This window comes from Lampris incognitus, chromosome 17 (assembly GCF_029633865.1).
Source record: "Lampris incognitus isolate fLamInc1 chromosome 17, fLamInc1.hap2, whole genome shotgun sequence".
Classification (NCBI taxonomy): domain Eukaryota; kingdom Metazoa; phylum Chordata; class Actinopteri; order Lampriformes; family Lampridae; genus Lampris; species Lampris incognitus.
The window spans coordinates 28,428,985-28,456,712 of record NC_079227.1 but is presented as its reverse complement, the minus strand read 5'-3'; the positions used below and the strand labels follow the sequence as shown (position 1 = coordinate 28,456,712).

The 27,728-nt window shown below is 46.2% G+C and overlaps 1 protein-coding gene across 1 annotated transcript; it reads left to right on the top strand.

The window, feature by feature from the left end:
* Positions 1–629: 629 nt before the first annotated feature.
* myocd (myocardin) lies at positions 630–25,026 on the top strand. The gene is made up of 11 exons (XM_056297459.1): positions 630–842; positions 15,490–15,674; positions 17,492–17,596; positions 18,651–18,979; positions 19,741–19,897; positions 20,180–20,698; positions 21,222–21,731; positions 22,523–22,669; positions 23,141–23,269; positions 23,660–23,717; positions 24,039–25,026. The coding sequence occupies exons 1-11, from the start codon at positions 788–790 to the stop codon at positions 24,590–24,592; spliced, it is 2,748 nt and encodes a 915-aa protein (XP_056153434.1). The 5' UTR covers positions 630–787; the 3' UTR covers positions 24,593–25,026.
* Positions 25,027–27,728: the final 2,702 nt, after the last annotated feature.

Genomic DNA, 27,728 nt, shown 5'->3' with positions numbered 1-27,728 from the left:
AATTGGAGTTGTTTTAAAGTTGTCCCGAAAAACGTTTACCCAAAGGGATGTTTTCATGTGTGTTGCATGACTGCTTTGGCTTTTCTACTTTTTCACATCCTGGCTTGACAATGCTCCACAGCGCCTCTCCCTGACTGTGTCTCAGTCCGTCTCGCTCTCTCTCTCTCTCTCTCTCTCCCTTTCTCTTTCTCTCCCTCTAGGATAGACAGGCAGATATATTTACATTGGTAGCCGGGAGTAGAAGTCATCAGCCAGCCCAGTCCAGCCTCCAGCTCTGTGCTCTCCCAGTGGGGTGGAGCTAACATAACCCCTGGTAGTTTGCCCCTCCCAGAGCAGGGCATATCTCTCTCTCCTCTCCCCGGCCCTGCTCACAGCTCACTGCTAGATGGGACCAAGCCCTTTGCCGGCCCACCATCTCACACGCTTCCACATCAACCCCTGGGGGAGAGACAGAGAACGGGAGACAGGAAGAGAAGGTTGCACAGAGACTAGAGAGCTGCTGTTGTGCACTAGCTGAGAAGTATATACAGTAGAGTGGTTTAGTTTTTTTGTTTTTTTTTTGGTTGTCGTTTTTTTTTTTTTTTTTTTCTTTTTATTTCACCACTTCAGTCGCCTAGTGCCGTTGATGAAGCAGGCTAGATTAGCTCGGTCTCATCTCGGTCCGGGGTCCAGAGAAGCGGCTGGGGTTTGAAGTGAGAGAGCGTGCCGCTTATCAAGTGTGTGGTTCCCCCCCGACCCCCTCTCCCGCCTCCCCACATTTAAACACTGGACCCGTACTCTAAACATTATGACTCTTCTGGGCTCTGAACACTCCATACTAATACGAAGCAAGTTTAGATCAGGTAAGTCAAAAGATAATTCAGTGCTGTAATATGTGTGCACTTGTCCAGCGTGTGCTGTCTGTTGATGTGTTCTGTTTATTGCGTTGGTACACGTAAAGGCGTTTGAATCTAACTTTTCCTACGCCTACACATTAATGTCTTGAGTACACAGCACTGGGTTGAGTAAGCTGTTGCATTTGAATCCACAAGAAGCGTGTCTTGGTAAAATTGTGCCTGCCAGCGTTTCGCACATCGCTCGTCTCCAGATTAAGAAGTCCTGATTTCACCTAAGGTCATCTATGCATTCTGTCATTTGTGTGTCCCTCGGCGAAGATTTGTGTCAAGTCAACACTCACAATGCAGTTCTCGGTAATGCCAGTGGTGTGACAGGTGTGTGCAATTTACTATGGGCATGTGATGGCATGAGAAATACCAGAGGGAGGCCAAGCCAATGTGGAGTCTGTATGTACCAAGTCTTGACGGTGTGTCTTTGTGGCATTGTGATGGAATTACTGTTGTGTTTCTTCGTACTTGCAGTGCATGAGTAGAACATGTGAAGGCGATGTTTTTGGGCAGGTTAGTGCACTTGTGTTTCGCACCAGCCGTTGACCCGATCCCGCTGAGAGAAACAATCGAGAGACCCTCTCACTCTGTGACTCTGTACCTGCTGATAAAAAGAGATTAGATAGAGGACAGGGGTCACAGGCTATCATCATATGGCCTCAGAGTTGTGTGTGTGTGTGTGTGTGTGTGTGTGTACCTTTGGATATAAAGGAGGGAGGCACGGTATGGACTACAGCACTGATTTAAACTCCCCTTAACACACAGCAGCTGTTGGAGCTTTGTCTATCTATGTCTCTCACTCACATATGCATACACACCCACTTTGCCCCATCTTTAATTCCATCACCTCTCTCTCTGTCTCTCTCTCTCTCTCTCTCTCTCTCTCTCTCTCTCTCTCTTTCTTTCTCTCTAATTGTGCATCCACTTCTTATCCATAAGTATATTGGGGAATTTGCTGTTGGCACGAGCGTGTGAGCGTGTGTGCTGTAATCCTGTACAGTAAGCTGTGTATTCTGTGCTTGTAGTCTGAACAACACTGCCACCTCCCTGAGGAGAAGGAAACTGATGCCAGTGATCGGCTCTGAGCATTAGGGACATTCTCCTCGCTCGACGACATTTGGTTTATTTGATATATGTGATTAACTTCAAAAGGAACCCTTAAGTTAGTCTTTGAATGGAAAATAAAGGGCGACTGTAGTACTTGAAATTGCTTGGTCCAGCTTCAGTCCTCACTTGCAATCTCTGAGAGCTGTAATTGCTTACCAGAAATGGGAGGGTAAATGATGCTTTTCCTTTGCGTTGTTTAGAGCAGATCAGCAGAGTGGGAAATGACCCCTGTGCTCAGGGGAGGCAAGGAGAAGTGCCGGGTCTCCGTGAAATTCACAAGGCGGCTCAGGTTTTTAAAGTACGTGGAGTAGCGGAAAGTCTAATGTGATCGCTGCTTTTTCTGTTTTTATCCTGTTTACTAGTCCCTCCAAAAACGTGCACTCTAAATAGTCCCACATACTTGAGCACAGCAACTCCACTCAAGCTTTAAAACGTTTAGCCGCTCGAGGAGAGCACAGACCTGTTGAGCTTTTAGAAATACCAGTAACATTTTGGAGATTTTTATCTTTTTTAGTGAAAAATTTCCGCAGAGAATTGAATTGGCACACTGGTTGGATTCTCATGGCATAGAAAGGACTGTTACAACTAAATTCACAATACTAATTTTGACCACGGTCACCCCCTTGCCAGACCACTTTTCCAACACTTTCAGCTAGCTTGCAGTTACCACGTTTTCTGCAGGAAAAAAGGCTTTGTTTTTATGTTGCGTGTTGCTCCAACCCATGTGTGTTCGCCCGTTGTTAGGCAGATACAGAGGCGCTGTACTGTCTTCGATACCGAAAAGGTCAAACTGCTCCAGGTCTGCTTGATGTTGCAGTTGCGGGATTAATACAGGGTGATACGAGTTATAGCCAACATGATTGGTGAGTGTATTTATGAGTGTTTGAGTGAAATATAGTGCATAACTGAAGTAAAACCATCCCTAAATCTCTCTCTGATAACCAGCGATGACAGAGAGGATCTTAGACAATCTGGTTGTCTTGAGATTTATGGTTTTCTTTAAACCGTGGCAGCTTAGGTTGCATTCAGTGGCCCATGAAAATGTGAAACCCACAGTTGTTGTTCCTTGCACCATGGTTGAACTACATTATCAAGGCTATGGGAACTTCTGCTGCATGGTTTCAGCTACGAGGCAAGATAAAGATCTTACTTAAGTGCTCTCTGTGGACCACCACATTTAGTGGCATGTGTGTGTATGTGTGTGTGAGTGTGCATGCGTGTATGCGTGCATATACTACCCATGTGTGTGTCTTTTTGTGCATATAGTGTGGTGAGTGTATACAGTATGTGTGTACAGTATGTGTGCACGTCACACACATGCCTCTATTATATACTATGCATGTGAGTATGCATGTTACTGACTGCCTCTCGAGCTGATTTGATTAGCAGTTTAAAGGATTATGATCTGTGCCCTAAAGCCAACTTCCATTACGTAACTGTATGACAGAGGTGTCAAATATAAATTAAATCAATATTGTAAGGTTTACACTAAATGTTAAATACAACATCACTTTCAAGCACAGGTGCTTTCTTTGTAAAACACATGTTTTGCACGGGGTATCCCACCCAGTATAGGATTAACTGAACCTCTCTCAAAATTGAAAACAAGCTACTTTGGATCATTTTGGATTTCATAAACTAGTACATATATGCAGTATAGATCTGTTGGCAATATTTTCCACTTGCCTGGGTCCAGACCTTTGAATCCACCCACTCAAGCGACTTGACTGACTCTTCTGGTCTGGCATCACGTCATGAGGTAGTGGTTTCTCGGTCGAAAAAGCAATTATCCTTACGTCCCCCTGGTGAAACTCCGCACTGTCAGGTGAAAAGAAGTGGCTGGCGACTCCACATGTATTGGAGGAGTCATGTGGTAGTCTGCAGCCCTCCCCGGATCAGCAGAAGGGGTGGAGCAGCGACCGGGGCAGCTTGAAAGAGTAGGGTGATTGGCTAGATACAATTGGGGAGGAGAGGAAAAAAAGGGGGGGAGCAGTTATCCAATGGGCACTGCGAGGGGGAGGGGGGGCTAATGTTTACCAGGGGCCATGGGCGGGACTAACGCCGTTGTGAAGCTGTCCGACGTCACGGAGACGTTAACTTGATGGCCTCTTTTTTTGCGTTTGGGCTCCCGAATAATATTCTTGAATTTAATGTGATCCCCTTGATTAACACATTTATTTTACATAGACGGCATGTCTTCTCAATATCACCCGACATCGTAGTTTGTTTTCATTTCACTCCACTCCCACTCTTCAAAACGCAGCAAAACCAGTATGTTAGCATTGCCATGCTAACAAGTTGGTTACATGCTAACATGCTACATACATGCTAACATTCGGAGCCGGGACGCCTCAGAAGAGGGGTAATTGGCGAAGTACAATTGGGGAGGAAAAAAAGGGGGGACATTTTTAAAAAAAGAAGAAGAAGCATGACTACGCATCAGTGTCGACTAAAAAAGACGTTGAATTCGGGCGGATACGTTGTTCTCTAGTGATTGGTTAGGGAAAATCGAATGCCCCTCCCCCGGGAAATTGGTTAGAGTGGAGGCAAGGAGAGTGGAGGTCAGATGGAAGATGCTATTGAGTGTAACGACTTGACCGATATCAGACAATTTTTCCACACATTTTTGCTAATGTTAACCTTTTTTATATATATATCTTAACATAAGCACACAAGTTCTTGTATAAAAAACAGACAATTTCAAAAATTATTTGTTCTATATTCTCATTTTTAGTGGCAGGTCTACCATTTATGTAATGGTCATATCAAACATTTAATGTGCATTGAACCTTTGGAGTGAAAATACACCATGAAACAGAACTTGCAAATTATTCAGAAGTTACAATTTGTCCCTTCAGTCAATCTTTTTTTTTTGTCCAAGACTCCAGCCTGTGAAATCAAGCGGCAAGACCTGGCTGCGCACAATTGACAAGGAATAGGAAACCAGAGATCACCAAGGGTAGTAACGCAATGTCTTTAAATTAGAACTATCATTCATTGTGAATGGATCAGCTCCAGGGAGGTTGTCTTCATGACATCACAGGGTCGAGTCTCAGTTCTCCTGTATCGGGGCTCTGGTTTATGTTCACAAATAACTGTCCAAGACCATTGGGATAAAATACGTGAGTTCTGATTTAACGTTGATTTTTTTCCCCCGCTATGCAGAGGTATTAGACTAAAATAAACATTCTGTGTCAGTTTAGGGATACCAGTTTATTAGAAGTTATACACTCAGTCTAATACATCTGTCCTGACTGTTCCAGCTCATGTTGAACCAAAAAGCTGAGGGGAGGGTGGGGTTTGGGGTGGGGGGGTAGAGTTTTAATGTAAATGTTAGTGCCATGTTGTCGTTCCTGTTGCGTTATCGGAAGGTGAGTGTTATTGAGAGTGGATCAGGTGGCAAAAGGGAAACGCAATAGACAAGGAATCAGATCATCAGCCATTCTTATACTCTGCCCGACTTGTGTCAAAATCAACTGATGTCCATGTGATTTGTGCAGTGTTGTACAATTTAAAAAGCTGTGTGACGCTCTCAGTGTACATCCCTCGCTCTTTGTTGTCAAGACAATGTGGGAAACAAATCTCTCAGGTTTCAAAGTCAAAAGAAGAAGGGTATCATATGGACCAGTGGCCTTCTGATTACACTGTTTGATTCGAGTCTTTGCTTTACGATGCCTACATCTCGCAAGCCAGGAACGCAAACCCTACCATGACTTTCATGATTGCGAGCTCGTTGAAGAGGGCCAAGATGAATCGGTAATTGCCGTACTTAAGAGCCAGAATATTCGATAATCCTTTCAATTAAACGGTTCACCTGGTACAGAGCGGTGCTGATCCATTCATGTAGTTTACATCAGTTGAGTCTGCGCAGAACCAGCGAAAAAAAAAAAAACCCAGCAAATTACATTTCATTCGTCATCTTGCTCTTTCATCAACAGAAAATCCCTGACGGAAACGAGCGCGGGGTGAAAGGGTGCGCGCGGCTGGGTGTCCGGTGAACCTGGGGTGACGCGTTGTATTTTTACAAAAAATACTTTTTCCTTGACCGATGCCATATCAGTAACATGTTTTGGTCAGCTTTCAGTCACCAGCTAATGTCTGCATTTGCTCCGTGTGATGTGGTGAGCAGCGGGTCACGGCCCCATGCACTGTAAACTAAAGCAGATGTCTGAAGAAGGGAGGGCCTGCTGTTGCATAATAGAGGTCTCGCTCCCGAGGGAGACCTTTTTTTTTTTTTTTTTTTGTTCGCTCGAAATGTGGTACCACGGTCGACGAACATTTGGTCAAACTGTTGAGGAATGCGCGAGATGTTGCATCAAAGTCTCAATGAGCAGGCGTGAGGTGGGGCCGTAAACCGGTGATTTGACTGTTTGAGTGCCGTTGCACGGTATTCTGGCAAGAAGAAGAAGAAAAACGTGTTTTCAAGGTGAATTAGGTAAAAGTGTAGCGCGACTACAACCTGAAAGTGATCAATGGACACTCTGAAAACATGCACAGAGTAATTAGCCCTGCAGAGAGAGAGAAGGAACTCGTCATGCTGGCGTGGCGGGTCTCCGGGTCTCGCAGGGAGACCTTCAGATATGATGAGTCTAGGGAAGACGGGGCGATGCGTCCGCGCACATAGACGAAGAGAGAATAAGGGAGGCAAAGGGAGACGCAAGAAGACAAACGGACACGGGGGCGGTTTTATGTTTATGACCCCACGCTCCCACCTACGCCACTTGCACACACGCGCGCACACAGGCGTGCACCCACCATAGACCACACACTGCCGGGCCGATTTGTTTAAAAGGCAGGAGCTGTGTTTATCATTCTCTACATCCTGCTCACAAAAGTATTTGTGAGCAAGCGGCTCCAGTTTTTTTTTGCTTTGTTTTCTATACGTATGTGTGCGCATGTTTTGCGCGTATAGGCATGTATTTCGCTCTGTGTGTGTGTGTGTCTGTGTGTGTGCGTGTGCGTGGTTATCAGAGGTGCACGCTGTCTTTTTAATGAGATCCAGAGATTGGCGTAGGATGCCTTGTTTCGCTGATGGATCATTGCCTAAACGCAACGTGGACGTAAAGTGAAATTACACTTGTGTACTACATCTTAACCCCCGAACTAAGCCCGGCTTGTATTCCAAGTCACAGTTATGATTCACAATCTGAAGATGTGTTTCTTATTTAGAGTGTGGGCTGAATTGAAGTCTCTCCCTGCCTTTTTTTTTTCTTTTTTTCTCTTTCCCATAACTGCCTCCCCCATCCACCTTTTGTTTTTCTTTCACTTCGTCTTTCTTTTCGTCCTCATTTCTCTCTCTCTCTTATCCCCCACCCCACCCCTCCAACCCCCATCCCCCATCCCACTTTTAGTCCTACAGTTAAGACTTCAACAGAGGAGGACACGAGAGCAGCTGGCAGACCAGGGCATCATGCCTCGTGAGTAACACCTTCCAACCAGACATGCACGACCACACACCCCTGTGTGCACGTGTACATACACATACGTGTAACATGCGTAAGTAGGCCGGTGTGACCAGGAAAGCAAGTGCCTAATCGACAGAAAAGAGAGACGTATAGATACAGCGAAAGAAAATAACGAAAGAATAACGTGCCGTGGCCAGAGAAAAAGGTGTAATAGACAGACGGACGTAAGCTAGCGTATGCTCTTGTGCCATCTGACTTTGGCCCGAAATATGACACACTACGCAGCCTTGCCTCCACGAGCCAGGGCTGTTACCTCATGGCAAAAACAGTGTAACCAGAGTACCTGTGATTCCCCCCCCCCCCCGGCCACATCACACCATGATACACCTGATCTACAGCACAAGGTCGACCTATTAATCAAACTTAACCCCCCCCCCCCATCTCTCTTTCTCTCTCAATCTCAAACACACACGCTATTTCCCTCTCTTTGCAGCTCTCATTGGATGTTCGATGACAGAATGCCAACCTCACCCCACTCCGGGTTAAAGAGTACAGTTAGACACTGAGGAAAGAGACCGTGTAGGACAGACGAACATGCACAGGGACAGCCAGCTCTTAAAGGGAAACGAGCACGATTTTCATCACGATCTCTACATATATGTTGTAGGGATGACACGCCATTAGCAGCCATAATACCGTGCAGTCTTCTGTGTGTCTCTGAAATGCTGCTGATATTGTGTGCGCCGTGACATCACTGAAACCTTACTCCCTGGATTGGCGATAAATAGCGTTGTATAGAATAGAATACACTTCATTTGTCATTTGTACATGCATCTCTGCATTTAAACCATCCTAGCTGTGTAGCTAGGTGCAGTGGGCAGCCGCCGTGCAGCGCCCGGGGACCAACTCCAGTTATGTATTCCTATTGCCTTGCTCAGGGGCACAGGCAGGAGTATTAACCCTAACATGCATGTCTTTTTTGATGGTGGGAGGAAACCGGAGCACCCGGAGGAAACCCACGCAGACACGGGGAACATGCAAACTCCACACAGAAAGGACCTGGGATGGCCCGGGGTTCGAACCCAGGACCTTCTTGCTGTGAGGCAACAGCGCTAACCGCTGGGGCACCGTGCTGCCCATATAGTTGGTTGTATAATACAATACAAACAATTCTACATGCCGCTGTATAATGTAGCATTGATATTCGCATTTTCTTATACATTGCATGCCAGGAGAAGTATATTGTCACAGTCACAGATTGTGCGCTGCTGGTGTCACTGGCGGACACTGTTCCCTCACAATTTTGGCGGCTTTTCAGAGACACACAGAAAGCTGCTCAATATTACTGCAAATATAGTGTTTTCGCTTCAATATATACATAGAGATCATGTTGAACTTTGTGGTTGTTTCCCTTTAAGACGGGCAAAATGGCAGTCTACCAGACAAATGGCAGCAAAAAGACGCAAAGGTAGATTTTGAAAAGCAGACACCCACCAGGTAGCTTCATGTACATAGCGGGCAGGCGGAGAGACAGGCAGAATCTGTAGCCAGCAGCAGGCAGACAGGTTGGTGAGTGACCGCCGAGGAATGCTCTTGTGCTGGAAAGGCTGTTGGTCTCAGCAGAAAGAGCAACTACTCAGCCAGAAGGCAGGATTTACATTGACGGCACCTGTTTACAGCACACTGCCTGCAGCGCAAAGCATCAAAATAGAGGCATGTCTAAATACAAGGCTCTTGTGAGATTGAGCGTTCTGAGCTCACATTATCAAGTCCTCGCTTAGAAAGAGGCTTTGTACTTTTTTTTCTTTCTTTTTTTTAGAAATTTTTAAACAAGTTGAGCCATCCAAATAGTGATGAAGACATTTAGCCCTATCTACAGTAAGTGTACTCTTAAACCCTAACTGCTGCTGGGATTAGTGGGGATGGAGCCACTCCGTTTGAATGTGGGGTTTGTCAGTGTGAAATGGGCTCTCGTGTTCTTTGGATTAGAGGGCTTTAGTGCTCGCAGCACGGCAGTAGGGAAGCGTGACTATCAACACCGTGCCATTTGGGTTTCACTGCCATTGCACCTCCAAATATCACAGACTTTTTAAATATTTACTCATGCTATGCATCATCTGTACGTTCAGTGCTTCTTCCAAATCCAGTTCCCATCCCCTGGAAATAATTAGCTTGTTTCGCAGCTGCGTTCCTGCAGCAGATGACATGTACAGATGCAGATACCTACCTGGAGAATGAGATATCATCTGGCGTTTGTGTAGTCTGCACATCGTTACCGCGTAGAATATGGGTCATCTCGGCAAGCGGGTGAACAGTGATGGAATCCTGTCTCCCATTTCCCAATTTTCAGTTCCGCAGAGGTATGTTAGATCCTCTTATTTATCATGTACTTATTTACTTATTCATCTTAAGTCCGTCCCTGCTGGGAATGCAGGGGACCGGGCACTGGGCTGGTTCATGGCAGGGGTTTGTTGAATGATATCTCTGGCACCGTTTGCCGTTTCACAGAGGCTCCAGCCTTCAGATAACTGCTGGTAAGTGTGCGGGGGAACGGAATCCAGAGGCCCGCCGCTGCTCTATCGGTTTCTAGGAGTCTGTCAGAGATAAGGCAGCAAGGACAAATGTGATTGGCCGGTGGACTCTGAGCCCCCTTTTTAAAAAAGAATTTTCAATTGGTTATGTATCTCTTGATTGTCTGCAAGATTGCTATTTAAGTTGTATTAGTGCATCGATGTGCGCACACACACGCGCACACACACACACACACACACACTCACACACACACACACACAGGGTCAATAGAGAGCTGAGCAAGTGTTGTCAAACTCGACCCCAGAAAGTCCGCTCCATCTATTCTTTTGGATCTTTAACATCTGAGTCTGCCCCAAAGAATACAACATTTCGCAGGCAACCGAGTGCTGTGAGTCCTCCTCCGTTCTCCTGTAGACGTGATACTTCAGATCCTGGCTAGCCCTCGCTGGCTGTGTTATTCCTGCTGGGGAGATGGACACGGCACCGGGTCTGTGTATATATTACCCAGGGAACATCTGGTGTTTATTAGGCTATCCAAGATTCCAGCCCAGCCTCTCAGAGCCTGCTGGCATGTGGCCCGCGGAGGAGCGTGTTGTCTAACTGCCCACCACAGGTCCGACTATTTACATGCACACACACACACACACACACACACACACAATTTTTGATTAACAAGACTTGCAGAAAAGCTGATGGCGTAGGTGCGGTGTGCGTGTACCTGTACCTCTGCATTCACACATCGTGTACAAAGGCCCACTTAACTTGGTACAAGGCCCTACTTCCATTTTAATGGCGGCTGTGCTTTTTATTTAATCCGCAGTTAATGGAAAGGCGAAGTTACTCCTGCCTAATGCACCATGTGTCTTACCTCTTGGTATAATGTTTACATTCGGCAGATATGGTCTGCAGGTATATGTACGGCGAGAGCTTTAAAGTGCATCGTATGTTTTGATACCGCTTTTAAAATGTTTAAAACTGCAAGCCAACTCCAGACTCGCCGTATCGTCTTACATTTATGCCAATGCTCCGGGACGTCTGCAAACCGGCCTCGCCCCGCGGCCCCACGAGTTGTTGCACCTTTGTAGTTCGGTCGCGCGGGTTAGACGCACGTCAGGCTCGACGTGTTCCCCACGACGTCAGACGAGGTCTTAAATCACTCGCTACACCAAATCGGTGTCAGGTGGGGTGGAAAGGGCTTTAAGACGCGGCGGACGATTGAGTGACGGGCCGCAACAGCTGAACTAAAAACAGATGCTGATGTCACCCAGCCGGTCTGCACAGACAGCATGTTAACAAGTTGACCACGAGCTAGGTCAGCTCGATGGGCCGGCGTCCATGTTGGCATGTTACACTATCTCCTCACTTCCTTCCTTTGCTTTTTTTTTTCCATTATTATTCTCTGCTTCCATCCATCCTTGATTCTGACCTCCCGCCCTTCAGTACTTCCTTTCTTCCTCCCCTCTCTTCTCCAACTCTCTCCACCTTCTCTCCTTTCCTTGTCCTCCCCCCCCCCCCTTGATAAGTTTGGCTTGTGGAGGAGGGCTTTGTATATCGGGATGAATGTCTTTATCTCAATAACGCATAAAGACAAACATTTGCTATATTTGGAAATAAAATAATTGATGTTGGACATTATAATAAATAACTCAATTTCGGTGTTGAAACTATTGTTTCATTTTTCTTATGAAATATGAAATATTATCCACCGTGTCTCCACTTTCAATCCATTTTTCATCAGACTATAATACTTTACCTGAGGTGGCCAACGATTTTTTTTTTTTTGAAAATGATAATTCATTTCATTTTGACATCGTATCCTATTTCATCCTCCAGATTTGGCATCTCAAGTCTCTGACTAAAATTGTATTTGACCAAATAAGTGCTGCTGCCGTTCCTCTCACTGAGATAATCAAACTGGATTGGGTCTGGTATCGTCACCGCTGGGTAATCAGTCTGGGGAGCACCGCAGATACATTATAGGCCAAAGCAGGTCAGGCCTGGGTTTGATTATTTATACTGGAATTAATCGAGAGGGATTGTGGGAGGGTGTACCATCTCACCCACTGCAGGCTGATCCCTTTAATTAGAGACACTCCATTTATTTGTCTAGCACGGGAAGTGTCTGGCCTCTCCGTGAGGAAAGTAGCAGAACAGATGAGAAACTTTAACTGCTCCAGACCAGAGGAGCGAGGCAAATACCAAACTTATTGGAGTTTGAAGGAGGTACGGTAAAAATGCCTATTGGGTACGGGGGGCCGAATGCAACAGAGCCCACACTGTTACGTGGCTGTGGTTGTAATGCCGTTCTGCGGGTTTGATTTTGGAGGTATAAGCCACCAAGCTGCTGCCAGTTGTATTTTCATGTATGCACACGAGATGAGCTGTATGTACACACTATGAATCAGCAATGAAATATTGTCCTCGCCAGCCCCTCCCCCCCCAGCCCACAGCAGTGGAACACAAAGACAAAAACACATCCAAACTACAAAAAACTACAAAAACACATATATACAACATGTCACAAAAAAAAATCACTGTCCAAGAGAGCGAACGCCAGGATGACTGTCAGAGCTGCCGGTCTGCATGGGCTAGCAGTTAGCTTAGCCTGCCCCGCTACCGCGTCCTGTCAGACCGCCTTCGGTGTTTCCTCCTCGGGCGCCGCTCCAGGAAGGGCCGTGGTCCCTGGGCCCATACAATACAATATACCGACCATTGAATACAAGATATCCAGTATGTATATATGTGTGTGTATGTATATGTTGCTGATGGTGTGGTCCTGATTTATGTTGTGTAGACCCAGGCTCAGACAGCTCCTCTCTGGAGGCCCAGATGAGGCTAAAGCGAGCCCAGCTTGCTGAGGACCTGAATGAGAAACTGGCTCTCAGGCCCGGCCCTCTGGAGCTGGTCCAAAAGAATATCATTCCCCTAGACTCAGCCGTCAGAATGGCCACCATGACAGGTATCAGCAGAGTGATGCCTCCAACACACGTCTTAACACCTGCACCTCAACGTGTGTGACTCACAACACTGTGTGTGTGTGTGATTTGATATGCACGTGCGAATTATTGGTGTTCTGAGTGTAAACGGAGCACCGTACTCGACTGTGAGCGCAGATGGCACCAAACCATTGTTCAAGTCCATTACAAAACATCACAGCCTGTTTTAAAATTTTAACCTACTCAGTGCAAGTATATATTTTAACACATATGCTGCAGCCCTCTTTGTGAAGATCTCCCAGAGTACACTGTTATTCTGGTGTCGGAGAGGCCAAGTGTTTTAAAAAGGCTCTTTGGCAACAGTGTTGGGTTTCAGTGTACAGTATATCGGGGGTTTAAATGTTTGGGGAACCCTCTGGAGAGACTCCCTGTAGCCAGCGTGTGATTTAAAGGCTATCCAGAGCACTAACACTTTGACGTTGCATTGATTTAGGAATGTCTAAAGCCTGCACACGTTGCCGTTGCAACTTATTGACCTGGCAATGTTTGCCTTCCTGCCCCAAGATCTTAGTTATTCTTACTATATCATTCTTGGCTGTCCGACTGGGGGTTTTTTATACTCTCCTATGTTTTCGTATGCACTAGTTTTATGTTTGCCCCCTTGAGCTTCCAGTAAACATGTTGCATAAAGGAGCCCGCGGGCTGGAGTCGGCTGGTTTACACTTCTTCTGTAGGAGGAGAGGAGCCTTATTTACTGAGACGAACAGCAGCTGTATTTGGCCCCGCCCCTTTTTCTTTAGATGTGTGTGTGTGTGTGTGTGTGTGGGGCACTGGGCTGCATGCACACATGTGTTTGCATGCGTGTTTGCATGAATGAATGTGTGTATATTTCCATGTATCATTTTTTTCATTTGTATCCCTGTGTATATGTGTGTTGATGCACATGTACATCATTTGTGTATCGGCTTGTGTATGTATTGTGTATGTATGCTGTCTGCCTGTCTGTTTGTGGGCGTGCGTGTGTGTGTGTGTGTGTGTGTGTGTGTGTGTGTATTGTATGTGTGAGTGTTTGTCTGTGTGCACATCCATGTGTGCGTCTGTGCATACCCTCCAAGTGTGGTTGTAAGGGTGTGTGTCCACCTCCCTTGTGTCTCTGTTGTGACCGTCAGACTTGTATGGCTCCAGTGAACCACCTACAAAGCTATCTGACATGAGCAGGCTGTTGCTGCCTTGTCACCCAAGGATCCCTTTGCCCTCTTTCTGCAGCAGTAACCCCCTGTCCCCCCACCCCAACCTCAAAGCTCCACGACCTATTACACAGTACTCTAAGGATCTATTTAACCTCTGTCCAACAACTTTGGCAACAACTGCACTTTAAAACAAGTACTCGAGGAGCGGAAGCAAATCCATCTCACTGATTTCCTGTAATTCTGCTCATCTCGGGCTCTTACTGACATCAGACTGACCGAGAAACACGCGCGTAACAATAGCGTATTCATGGCAGACAGAAATGTTGCCAAACGTACTCCAGCAGCTTCACAGGTGTCGCAGTACACAACTGTGGTAACCATTTGTTGTGTGTTTGGAGTATTGTGTGTGCTGTGTGTTGCACCCCATGAGTAATGAATGTGTTTGAGAGGAGAGGGAAGACTGATCAAGTTAAACATGAACAGGTGGGAGGAAATAACTTCTAGAGCAAGGTTGTGTATTTGGCTTTGTGTGTGTGTGTGTGTGTGGTGTGTGTGTGTGTGTGGATGGGGGGGGGGGGTCAGCGAGTTGCGAGAAGAAGTCGGCTTGTGGTGTGATTGAAACCAGGGTCTGTTCCTGGCAGGTCACATGTTTGGATACTAATCGAGAGTGTTATACCTCTACACACACACACGTGCACGCACACACACACACACGCACACGCACGCACACACACGCACACACACACACACACACACACACACACACACACAAGCCTTTACCACTTCCACACCCCCGCCTCTGTCCCTTCGCTAACCTCGGGTTCAGCTCTTGCAGATAGGATAGCCACTCTTAGCACGACCAATTAAAGCTGCGTTCACTATCAGCCCGGCCAGTCCCGCCTGCGCTCATTGTGAAGTGCTTGTGTCGGTCTCTCACCGGTGCAGCGTAACACCTCCGTGCTGAGTGATGTACTAGGTGCAAGTGACAGACGGGCGGCGTGTGAATACCGGCGGGCGCGGCTGGAAGCGGAGCACATGCGTTGTGTGCAGTTTGCGGCGGTGTTGCGATGCACATTATGTGCCACCCGCAAACAGAGTTTCTTTTTCACGAACGCTCTTTGGGCAAAGCTGACACACATAAACAGTCCCTCTCCTCCCTTTCACGTGTCAAACAACATTTAAGGTATGGTCCGGCTCGGCCCGCTCTCCTTCGCTCTGTGTTAGTCTCCGGGGCCGGTGTGTTACATGTTATTTAGTCTCCGCTCCCTCTCCTCTCTCTCTCTCTCTCTCTCTCTCTCTCTCTCTCTCTCTCTCTCTCTCTCTCTCTCTCTCTCTCTCTCTCTCTCTCTCTCTCTCTCTCTCTCTCTCTCTCTCTCTCTCTCTCTCTCTCTCTCTCTCTCCTCTCTCTCTCTCTCTCTCTCTCCGCTTTTCTCAGTAAACCATGGCAAATTCCCCAAGCAGGAAGACTCGTACGCCTTCGAGGAGGACAGCAGCAGTGACAGCCTCTCTCCAGAGCAGCACCACAGTGACGAGTCGCAGGGCTCGGCCTGTCCCTCCTCCGAGGCCGTCGGCAGCGCGCCCTCCTCCTCCTCCTCCCCCGCCCTCACAAGCCCGCGACAGGTAAGAGGCCGAAAACTCCCTCTTTTTTCCTTGTAGCTTTGCAGAAGGGTTAGAGACTTCGGATTATTGTCCCTTCTCATCTTCTTCTTCTTTTCTTGTCACCCCCCACCTACGTCTTCTTCCTCTCCTGCTCTTAATTATTTATTTTTTTTAATGTCACATCCACACCCCCCCACCCCATCTTTCACCCCCTCTTTGTGGTACCGTAAACGGTTTTTGCCAGTTATTTCCAGTATACTTCCACTGGGCCCGGCTCTACCGCACGTAGGCTTTGGTTACCCTGCCCTCATATGGTGGCAGAATGAACTACACGCTCATCTTCCTCCTCCTCCTCCTCCTCCTCCTCTTCGTGTTTCTCTGGTCTCCAGTGACCGTTGGACAGAATTGAAGTAGGCACGTGTCACATTCCTGCATGCCACTCCGGCTTATAAGCTGAGTCCTGTTGGCCGGTACATCTTCAGACAACGTGACTCGCTGCATACCAGACCGCTTACCTTTCACTGATGACATCATTCTGACGGTTATCAGTTATTGGCACCAACGGCCACTTCATTGAAATGTGTGCCAGAACAGTACTGTTAATATCCCTACACTTGTTTGTTTGTTTTTTCTTTTTGCCCCAGTGTTCCCAGTTGATTGTCAATGCACAGTAATGTTCAGGAATATGTTCTCCAAGTCAGTTGGAAATTCCTGTTAAGATGTTTAGAGCTGCTTTGAGACCAAAACATCCATGGCCATATATTTTTGTAGCATAATCATATCATTTGGAGGACTTTTTTATGTTGCGTCAGCAGTCGCCACCAGTGGTGTAGTGGTCGTTGAGGTAGGCGCACTGCGACCTAGATGGGCAGATGACTAAGGAGAAAGTAGGTATTACTCTCCTATATATTTCAATGGCTTTTTGGCTGATAGGTGACTATACTGTAAATTGACAGAAAAAGGGGTGGGTATACCCCGTATACCTCCATATACCCTCCACTACACCACTGGTCACCACACGTCCTCGCTTTGTTTCAACACTCAACCCAAGCCCGAGACTAACACCAGATGGGTACGTATGCTGAGCAGAAATATGTGGAAACGTATTCCATTGTGTGTACGTTCATTATTTTCCCATGTGGATGCTATATGTGCATATGAAATGGATTACAGTCCAACTGCCATGGAGAACGTGCACAACATTTTAGATGTCTTTATGCACGCTCAACGGCAGATGGATTAGATGGTTTGCCAAATTATTTCACAGCTTACCTTAAACCCTTCATCCTTGAACATTCCCATTTCCACAAAGTACACCGACTGCTGAAGAGGTTCTGAGAGTTCTGCTGGTTCAGCTGTTCTCTTGCTTTGAAGTTTTTTATTTGTTCATTCAGCCACAATAATCCTGTGCGAACGCAGTCACAAACTGCGGGGCAGACCATGGGATCCAGCATATGACGCTACAACACGCGACCACATGATGACAAATGCAAAACATCATCATCCGACATTCCCAAAGCTACCGGGCGGTTGCATGTTGCTCTTTAGAAGTCTGTGTGGATCTTTTAGAGATATGTAGGATGGAGCTTGCTGTTGCGTCAAGGTGGTTTTTCTTTTTTGGGGGTTTTTTTTTCTTTGACAATACAACAGATTGCACACTGGCTACAAACAAGGAGCATATGATGTATATTAGGAGGTGTAGTGAAGGGATGAAAGGCTCTGCCCATTGGCTTTAAAAAGGAAGTAGAAATCACTGCATCAGAGTGGAAATTCCTGTTAGTTGAACAAATTAGAGTTGCGTTCATCACAGCTTAGATAATCATCTTGTCTGTGAACAGGGTGGAGCAACCAGAGACCCACCAGATCAAAGCCAGGATGAAGGGCTGTCTGATGCCAACAACAGCCAGGCTACACCACCAATACCTGTACCTGCTATAGTCAAGGTCAGGCAGTCTTTAAAGATTTTTCTCTATCTTCTATCTTTAATACGATGCACATGATAACTACATATTATGCTGGATAGGTAGATTATTAAAAAAAAACATTTTTATAAATACATGTTGTACATAAGAAAGCATTGTAATGCTCTTAATAGGAAAATAATTTGAGCACATTTTTTACACATAAAACAGACTTTAATAATAATAATCCATCCATCCATTATCCAAGCCACTTATCCCAATCGGGATCGTGGGATGCTGGAGCCCATATATATTATATATAATATAGTATATAATGTCAGCTTTGCTCATAGGAACTAAGTTTAATATTTGCCAACCATTGCGCTCCATGCAGCGGCATGCTGGTGCAGTGGTTAGCGCGGTCGCCTCACAGCAAGAAGGTCCTGCGTTCAAGCCCCGGGGTGGTCCAACCTTGGGGGTTGTCCTGGGTCATCCTCTGTGTGAAGTTTGCATGTTCTCCCAGTGTCTGGGTGGGTTTTCTCCGGGGGCTCCGGTTTCCTCCCACAGTCCAAAGACATGTAGGTCAGGTGAATCGGCCATACTAAATTGTCCCTAGGTGTGAATGTGTGTGTGTGTGTGTGTGTGTGGGCCCTGTGATGGACTGGCGGCCTGTCCAGGGTGTCTCCCCTCCTGCCACCCAATGACTGCTGGGATAGGCTCCAGCATCCCCGCGACCCTGAGTATGATAAGCGGTTTGGATAATGGATGGATGGACAACATAAAACAGAGAGAGAGAGAATACGAGAGCACATGTGAATACAAACTGTTATGTTTTGTGTTAGTATGGGCCAAGTACATTTATGTGTGCTTGTGTAGAAGTTGTACTGCTGAGCAGTGTGTTAGGGAAGGGTACAAACCTTAGTCAGGGTAAAACGGAGTGGGGTTAGGTTTGGGGTTGCCTCTGGTTGGATACGAACCCTGTTTCACGCTAAGTTTGAGAACAATCTTCTACAAAATCAGCTTTTCATTTTGACTCAAAATATATATTCAGGTGGATTGCATGCTCAAACTGTTTCCTCCTCCTTACCCCGTTCAGTCCAAGACGTCGGACAAGAACCGCCACAAGAAGCCCAAAGATGTGAAGCCCAAGGTGAAGAAGCTCAAGTACCACCAGTACATTCCTCCGGACCAGAAGGCGGAGAAGTCCCCTCCGCCCATGGACTCGGCGTACGCCCGCCTCCTCCAGCAGCAGCAGCTCTTCCTGCAGCTCCAGATCCTCAGCCAGCAAAAACACGCTCACACACAGTCTCACGTGCACACACACGCACAGCAGCACACACACACTCAGCCGACACAGGTCCAGGCCCAGCAGCGGCAGTCCAGTTTCAGCTACCAGCCTCTGCACACAGTGGCCCAGACCCAGAAGTAAGTCAAACATGCAGTAGATGAATATACCAGATAGTTAACTAATCACCATAGTGTTTGTCCTGACTGCCAATTTTTTGGCTGCGCTTGGTGACGCTAGTCCCAGAAACCATGTGACCAGCGAGAACTGAATGCTGAAATATGTTCTCAGCAAACTGTGCACAAATAAGGTTTGAAAATGTCGTGCAATGCAAATGCAGTAGCAGTGGCGATAACAACCACAGTTACCATTGTTAGATTAAGCTTTCAGGTTAGGTAGTGGTTAAGTTTAGGGTTCAAATCAGGGAATGGTTAAGGGTTAAGACTAGATAATGGTTAAATATAGGGTTACGGTTAGGTAATGTGACTGCCATATGACATTTTTTTTCTATCTTGGTCTGATCATGTGGTTTCTGAGAGCTTGTCCATGGAGACTTTCCTCTCAGGCTATAAGTAAAAACATTCCCGCCTCAAATATATCACTTACCATTTCACTCAGAATCACATAATGTTACTTGTTCTACCAAAATAACACATTGTGTGCAAAATGTGGATTTGTAGTGCCTGTACATATGTATTTTATTGTACTTAGGTTAGCAACAGAAACTTTGTCTCAGTTTTCACCGGTCACGGTAGGGGTTAGGATTGTGTGTGTGTGTGTGTGTGTGTGTGTGTGTGTGTGTGTGTGTGTGTGTGTGTGTGTGTGTGTGTGTGTGTGTGTGTGTGTGTGTGTGTTGTTACGTACTAAACTCTGCTAATCTGGAGGTCACTTCAATTGACAGAACAGCCGGTGATCAGATGACACCCTGCAGCTCCAGTGGTCCTGCCAGCACGGCCAACAGCACCTCCTCCTCTCCGGTCAAAACCACATATCCTAACCAGAGCACCATCTCACCGGTCAAACCTGGGCCTCTACCGGCCAACCTGGATGACCTTAAAGTAGGCACCAGTCGTTGAAATTCAAACAAAACCCCGCATTATGATCGATTGTAAATATTCGATGTAGAAATGTTTGAGCATAAATTGCATTATTAATATTCATAGTAAATGGATGCTTGTCATGTATGACTAATGTGGAGGTTGTTAAGTATCACTCTAATTCAGTGTTTGACTGTCCATCTCTGCCTGTTTCTCTGTCCCTGTCTCTCCCACACAATCTGTTTCCCTTTGTCTCTTCTTTTCTTTCTGTCTCTCTCCCTGTCTCTCTTTTTCACTCGCCAGGTCTCGGAGCTCCGGCAGCAGCTGCGTATTCGGGGCATGCCCGTCTCAGGCACAAAGACAGCCCTCATTGAACGGCTCCGGCCCTTCAGGGACTCCAATGCCAGCCCCTCCCCCACAGGCCCCGCCGACGTCACCCACGTGACTTTCCCTGTCACTCCCACGGGGTCCCTGTCTTCCTACCAGTCGCCCCACTCCTCCTCCTCTGGCGCCCTGTCCCAGGGAGGCTACTACCCATACCCCAGCACCTCCTCCACCCCTCCCATTTCCCCGGCCTCCTCGGAGCTGTCCCTTAGTGGCTCGCTCCCCGACAGCTTCAGTGACGTACCCATGCCCTCACCACCCCAGTTCGCCTTGCAGCCGTCCCCACTCTGTGCCGAGGAAGGCCCAGGGGGCGGAGGCCAGCGGGGAGGGGAGGGTGGAGGTGTGGACGGCCTGGAGGCAGAGAAGGACAAGATGCTGGTGGAGAAGCAGAAGGTGATTGAGGAGCTGACGTGGAAGCTGCACCAGGAGCAGAGACAGGTGGGTGCCAACCCAGTGTGGTGTGTTTGTGGCATGTTTGTGAAATACTGTCACAACCAGGCCCTGGTGACATGATACAGAGCCAAAGACATCTGAGAGTTTGGAGGTAAAAGAGAATTTATATTTCTTGTGAAATCTTAATTGCAGATGGAGACAAATTTGGTTTCTTATTAAATAGTCCTCGAATTAAAAAATAACGTTATTAACCTGTTGAACCTAGAGACTTCAAATAAACTTTTCTGTTCAGGAACAATTAAAGATGATCACATTTTCATTTCTGTTTTAGTTCTTAATGAAAAAAAATGTTTATCTGGTTTTCGCTTTCGAACCGGTTCGGAGCCCTGATCACAGCAGCCTGTTTTGGTGGCGCTAGATCGCAGCGACTTCCTGTGAAAACATCAAAATGAAGTGCAAAGAACTCTGAAGTAGCAAAACAAAGAGCCGTTTATTGTTGTTAACGTGCGATACTCCGGTTACGGTATTATTCACGCCATTTACGGAGATATCTTTGTAACCTCGCTAGGTTGAAGAGCTGAAGATGCAGCTGCACAAGAGGAAACGCTGTTACGGTGCAACACAGGAAGACGTCCCTCCTCCCGCCCAGTCCCACCACGCTATGCACCAGCAGCAGACTCCAGCCGTTATGGGCCAGCACTTTTATGGGGTGACCATCAAACAAGAGCCCATGCCACTCTCCTCCAGCTGCCCCCTCTCTTCTCCCAAGCAGCTGAAGAGCCCTCCTGACGGCTGCATGGAGGGTATGGGCCACTGCAGCGCTCCCCTGCCCGGCATGGGGGGTCCCACCGGGCCGCGGTGCATGGACACGGCCCCCTCCTCTGCCAGCCCCTCCACTCCACTGTCCGCTTTCCTGAGCCCGCAGTGCTCGCCTCAGGACTCTCCCATCGGAAAGCCCGCTGGTAGCCCTCAGCCGTCGTCTCCAAACAACCCCTACCTGCTGTCACCTCCACTGGTTAGGGACGGCTGCAGCCACCCCATCCCGCAGGGCAACAACACCAGGGCACGCAACATGCAGGTACAGTGTTACATCTGCGGCAAGCAACCAACCTCCGCAGATGATGCCAAGATAGGATCTATTAGGGCTGTCACAAAAACATTCTCAATTACATTTTACTGTCTTGGAGCTTTGTTTCGTTTCATTATGCATTTCAAACATGCTTGGGCGTGCCGAACCGCTGCGTAGGGCAGCAAACCGCAGTCATTACTAAAGCAAGTGGATGAGACACCATCACAGCAAAACAAAGAAAGTGTCCAAAGTTTGGGACCATTTTCAAGAAAAACACAAACGCAGAGCTGAACTTGCTTACCACACTCAGTGCTACACCACCTACACAGAAAGCGTCCTGTCTCGACAACTGCAGTTTTATTTGATCAGTGCTTTTCTGGTCAGCTTACATTAAAAGATGGGATGACACAGGGACAACATAAAAACATGATCCAGAAATAAAAGCATAACATAAAGAGGGAGATATTACACTGGCGCACAACAGGGGGAACCAGACTGTAAATTGTCAGCCAGGGTGATTCTAATGCTGTATCGTTGCTCTTAAATGAAATACTTTCTTATTCAGTTAACTCCATTAATCATCATCAACTGATAGACTACTCAATTACGAGTATAGTCATTAATGGCAGCCCTGGAATCTGTCTTACGGTTGCACCATGTCAACAGAATTGAAGGATCTGCTTTTACAGCGACTCTCTCTGCATGGGCGTTTCCTCTTGTCTTGTCTCTCTCTTGCGTTATGATGTCTAACAAACCAGATCAAACTTAACAGACATCTTTTTGCTTGTCCCGATGCACAGATCCAGCAAAAGAGTGTCGGGCAGCCGGTGAACTGCTCTTACTCATCCGACCAAAGAGGCCTTCAGGGAGTCTTTCCCGGCTCAGCCGAATGTGGACTGAACCACAGGGCCAGTCCCAAGGCCAATAACGCTAACATGCAACCAAAGGTATGAATAAAGAACAAGACAGTAGATAGAAAGCTATCCAGCGGTGTCGTGTTGTTACCTGTCTGAATCACTTCACATTCACCCACCCCATTTTTTTTCTCCTTTCCATTCATGTGTTAGCTTCCTCTGATTCTGTACAGTCATCTTCTGTTATGGGTTTCACTATCACCCATCATTATCTCTTCTCTCTTAGACAGAGATTCTCTGTTTTACCTCATGTTCCTTCATGTGTCAGACATTTGTTTTTTTCTTCATTTCTAACAGAACTCCACCACTCACAACGCCAAACAAAACCACTATATTCAGTTCATTTTCTTAACGCCGGGAAGCGTTTGACGAGCCTATATTATTGCCAGGGCCCGATTCGAATTTCACTCTTCTTTAGCAAACTACCAGGTTATCAAGTTTAGCAAGCTCCCCTTTTTCAAATTGGTATAGGCTAATATTACTTTTCACCTATTTTTCATGTAGATCTCAATAGTGCCCTCTCCTCGGAAAGTTGGCCAAAAGTGCCAGGTCTCTACCCCAGCCTTCAGTAGCTCAGAATCCGCTGCATCTGATTTAAGACAGCCCCCATGCTATGAGGATGCAGTCAAGCAGGTAAACTCAAATCCATGCAAAATTCATTAGATAATGGCTGGCCAAAACATATATATATGTTTATATATATTTTTTTTTTCTTTTTACCTACTGGCGTTGCTTCCATGCTTCTTTTTCCACCATCTACATTTTTCTGTGTTTTTCAGTCCATCGCATGCAATGCACCACTTTTTCATCCATCGCTTTGTCCACTGCTTTCAAACTTTACACCCTTGATCAAGTGTGAACGGGTTACGGGATAATTTGCAGCTGTGATATGTGATTTTAATTCATTGAATAGTGTCAATATGTCAATTCCAAAGATAACCAGCTTTTTTTCTTCTTCTTTTTGTAAAAAAAATCTATTTAGTGGTCATATAAGCATTAATCATTGGGTTCTCACCATTACAGCAACTGACCAGAAGTCAGCAGATGGATGAACTTCTGGATGTACTCATAGAAAGTGGAGGTATGTTGACAAATTCATGGCCAGATCTCCATTGTATATATGAAATCTGCGACCTAGAAAATAACTGCAGTATCCTTGAAGAAATCCGTAGCTCATGTTGTATGTTACTTTGGCAAATTTATTTACAACTGACCTGTCAATCATCTGTGCAATAAAGCCCAATGCCTATCTCACCTGTACAGAGATATTAAATCACGCTCTGTGCTGTCGACCCCTTCCACCCCTTCCCCCTTTCTCCTCAAGAGATGCCAGCTAACGCCAGGGAGGAAAGGGAGAGATCCTCTGTAACCAAAGTTGTGCCTCACATTACTGTGTCCCCAGGGAGCACCGGCCTCGTCGTCCCGAGGTTCCACAGGCACTACGAGCACCTGTTGCCCCCCCAGCTCCTGTATGATACCTCGGCCAGCCACCTCGCTGACAGCCACCTGGAGACTCTGCTGGGCAGTCCCATCAGCCGGGGAGGAGAGGCGGCCCTTCTTAAAATGGCTGCTGAGGATGGAGGCCAGGATGTGGAAGGGAGCAGGGATAGAGAAGGGTACAGCAGCCCCCATAACCACCACCACCACCACCACCACCACCACCATCCTCACCAGGACAAACTGTTGGCCAACAGAGACCTGATGGACACCCCGACCCCTCTGTCCCCCATTAGCACCAAAGTGTCGCCCGTGCCCGAGGCACAGGCGATGGTGGGCATGACATTCAGCGAGTCACCGTGGGAGACGATGGAGTGGCTTGATCTCACGCCGCCCAGTTCCGCTACGGCCTTCAGCGTGGCTCCACCCAACGGCCCTAGTATTTTCAACACAGAGTTTCTGGATGTCACAGACATTACCTTGAACTCTGCCATGGACCTTCACCTGGAGCACTGGTGAAAGCATCAAGAATCAGCAAACTGTTGTGTTGACTGACAACAAACTAGCCGTCAAACAGTGGCGACCAGCTTGCCGCCAAACAAACATAGCAAGACACTATAGGTAAAAAGGAGATACTAGCTATAAGGACCGCTGGTCAACACGAGATCAGCAGCAATACAACATACCAAAGACATACTGAATGACACCTATTAAAGATGTGATGACTGATTTACTTTGTGTGCCATGATTTGTTTATTGTTGCACTGTAATGGGATGATACAGTATGTCATCAAACACAGACTACAACTTTTGATCCAAAGATGAGATGGTTAAGTCAGGAATTATCTGTCGCTGCAGACTTTGTTTTGACCACGTCAGCGACATATTTTATTTTCATACTCCGAAAAAGCCAAAGACTAGGTGCTTTTCGACACCATCTTTACCCATGTGGACAACGATGCGCACAAATAAGTCAGTATGACCGGGGGGGGGGGGTGACATATGAAGGATTTTCTAAATGTAAATGCTTTGAAAAAACATCATTACAGCGCTTCATTATGCAAGAGGTTCATGCAATGTCAGTGTTAACACCGTCTAGACTTGAAGCCACATTTTTGACGATCATTTAATGCTCTCTGAGTCAGAGATTATGTTTGTATTACTGGAAACAAGAAAGAAATGACTAAATGGATTGGATTACTTAGTGTGGCCGATTTGTAAATATAACTATTTTTATTGACAGAGACAAGTTGACGTCTGCACATTTTGCCAGTGGTGTGGGGGGGGGGGGAGCAAAACACATCGTTGCAACCACAAAACAAGTGTATTATGTAATCTGTTCATCATTTGTGTAAATATGAAAAAAAAATGTCACGTTGCACCTATAGCTTATTACACATTTGTCACAATTTGCTTTGGCGTGGTTTATGTGTGCGGAGACGGTTGTCTTCTATCAAGGCGTTTTGTCCTTCATGTTTCTTTTCGTTCGATTTGGCATATTTATTCACAGCATTAGAAGAAAAGGGCATGAATAATCTTTGGGCTTCACTTCTGGTCTGATCATTAGAGAAAAGTCATTCTTTTAGAGAACGTAATTATAAATACATTTTTTCAACATTTTCCCTTAACCACCAGTTATCAATTTATTCTTCCCATCAAAAAAAAAGCTCCACAATGAATTACCCTGACATTTTTATATATTTTTATCCTTATTATTTTTTACATTGTTGACGTGATAAGAGATTTTTGGTGTTTCGCATAATGTAAAATCAAGGGAACATTACCGCAGAAATAGATTAAAATCTCATCTCCACTATTTTCTTACTATATTTTCTATAAAAAAAATTATTTTATGAACATCACCCTTTATCTCTAATGGTCATCACGTGCCTTTATTTATTTTATCTTTTCTATTTATACATTATCATGTGTGTATATATATATATATATATACAGACATTCCTTCATGATGGATTGGGATTATTGACTCCTATGCTAATATTTTGACCATGCACGTTTGTTAGTAAAATTTCTCATAAAAAAAAAAAAAATTAAAAATGTGATGCCAAGTGAAGCAACCGCTTAAAAGAAGAAACGTGTTTCTTAAATCACCTTTCCTTTGCCGTAAACATCCAGCACATCTGTCCATTATAAGCACTTGTGAATAGGAAATGTAATATATTCAGATCTTTACTGTGAATACTGCACATAACACAGCGCAAGCTTGCACCCTTGTCCCCAGGTGGTAGCCGTCATGGCAGGAACGACCCAGTTCTCTTGTTCGGTCTCCAAAAGCCTCGTATGATTTCAGGTAACACAAAACAAAAATCTGCCAATTTGTGCTTTTGATACAAAAAAACGTTGAAGTGCCATTGTAGGGCGTCCGGGTGGCGTGGCGGTCTATTCCGTTGCCTACCAACACGGGGATCGCCTGTTCGAATCCCCGTGTTACCTCCGGCTTGGTCGGCCGTCCCTACAGACACAATTGGCCGTGTCTGTGGGTGGGAAGCCGGATGTGGGTATGTGTCCTGGTCGCTGCACTGGCGCCTCCTCTGGTCGGTCGGGGCGCCTGTTCGGGGGGGGACTGGGGGGTAGCGTGATCTTCCCACGCGCTACATCCCCCTGGCGAAACTCCTCACTGTCAGGTGAAAAGAAGCAGCTGGCGACTCCGCATGTATCTGCAGAGGGGGTGGAGCAGCGACCGGGACAGCTCGGAAAATGGGGTAATGTGGCCAAGTACAATTGGGGCGAAAAGGGGGGGGTTGCCATTGTAAAGTCTGACCATGAAACGGGAACCCCCCCCAAAAGTGAATGTACATTCGCAATTATGTGCCTTTGACTCTGAACATGCATCCGGTCTCGCTTTGTGTGTTCATTTTGACCAATTACTGTTTTCTGTTTTTATTTTCTCCCTCTTACTTATGAAGTAAAACTTGCACTTGTGAAGTGACCTCCACAGCACTCCATCCTCTTAAGTGTATTCCAGTGTCGGTTTCCTTTACCATTCTGTTTATCCTGCATTTCTGCTGGCCTTCTTATGTGACGGGGTTGAGTTGGGATTTTGGTGCCATTCTCCCTATTCAAGAGAAAAAGGAAAAAAAAACTCTTCTTGACAGAAGCTTTCTTGTTGCTTGGCCACTGACATGCCTTACTATTGTAAAAAAAAAAAAAACAGTATTTGTCCACACCTCTGTATACTATAGAAAGAAAGCAATAAATCTATCACAGCGAAACCACTTCTGTGATGGCTTTTTTTTTATATGAAATCCACAATAAGTACATATTACAGGGATCTAATCTTTTCAATGTGAACTTTATTTTTAACCCTTGATAAAATTACAATATAATACTCATTGCCCTCAATATTTTATAATCTAATATGAACATTCTAATAAACTGTAATTTATACATTTCTCTTCCTCATGATTCATATTCACCGGTTGTACGTTTGTGTTCCGTATCCATTTCCCATGAATACGGCACACGGCAGATTATTACAGAACCGGTCTCCCCTGTTGTGTGTCGTACAGGTTGTGGGCTTTCTCTCGTGCATCAGTTCACGGCCTCGCAGACGGAGATGAGAAAGGACAAGAGAGGAAGCTGCACAGTACAGAAAGGTCTGCTCCATGACACATGGCTTAACAAACTGATGAGT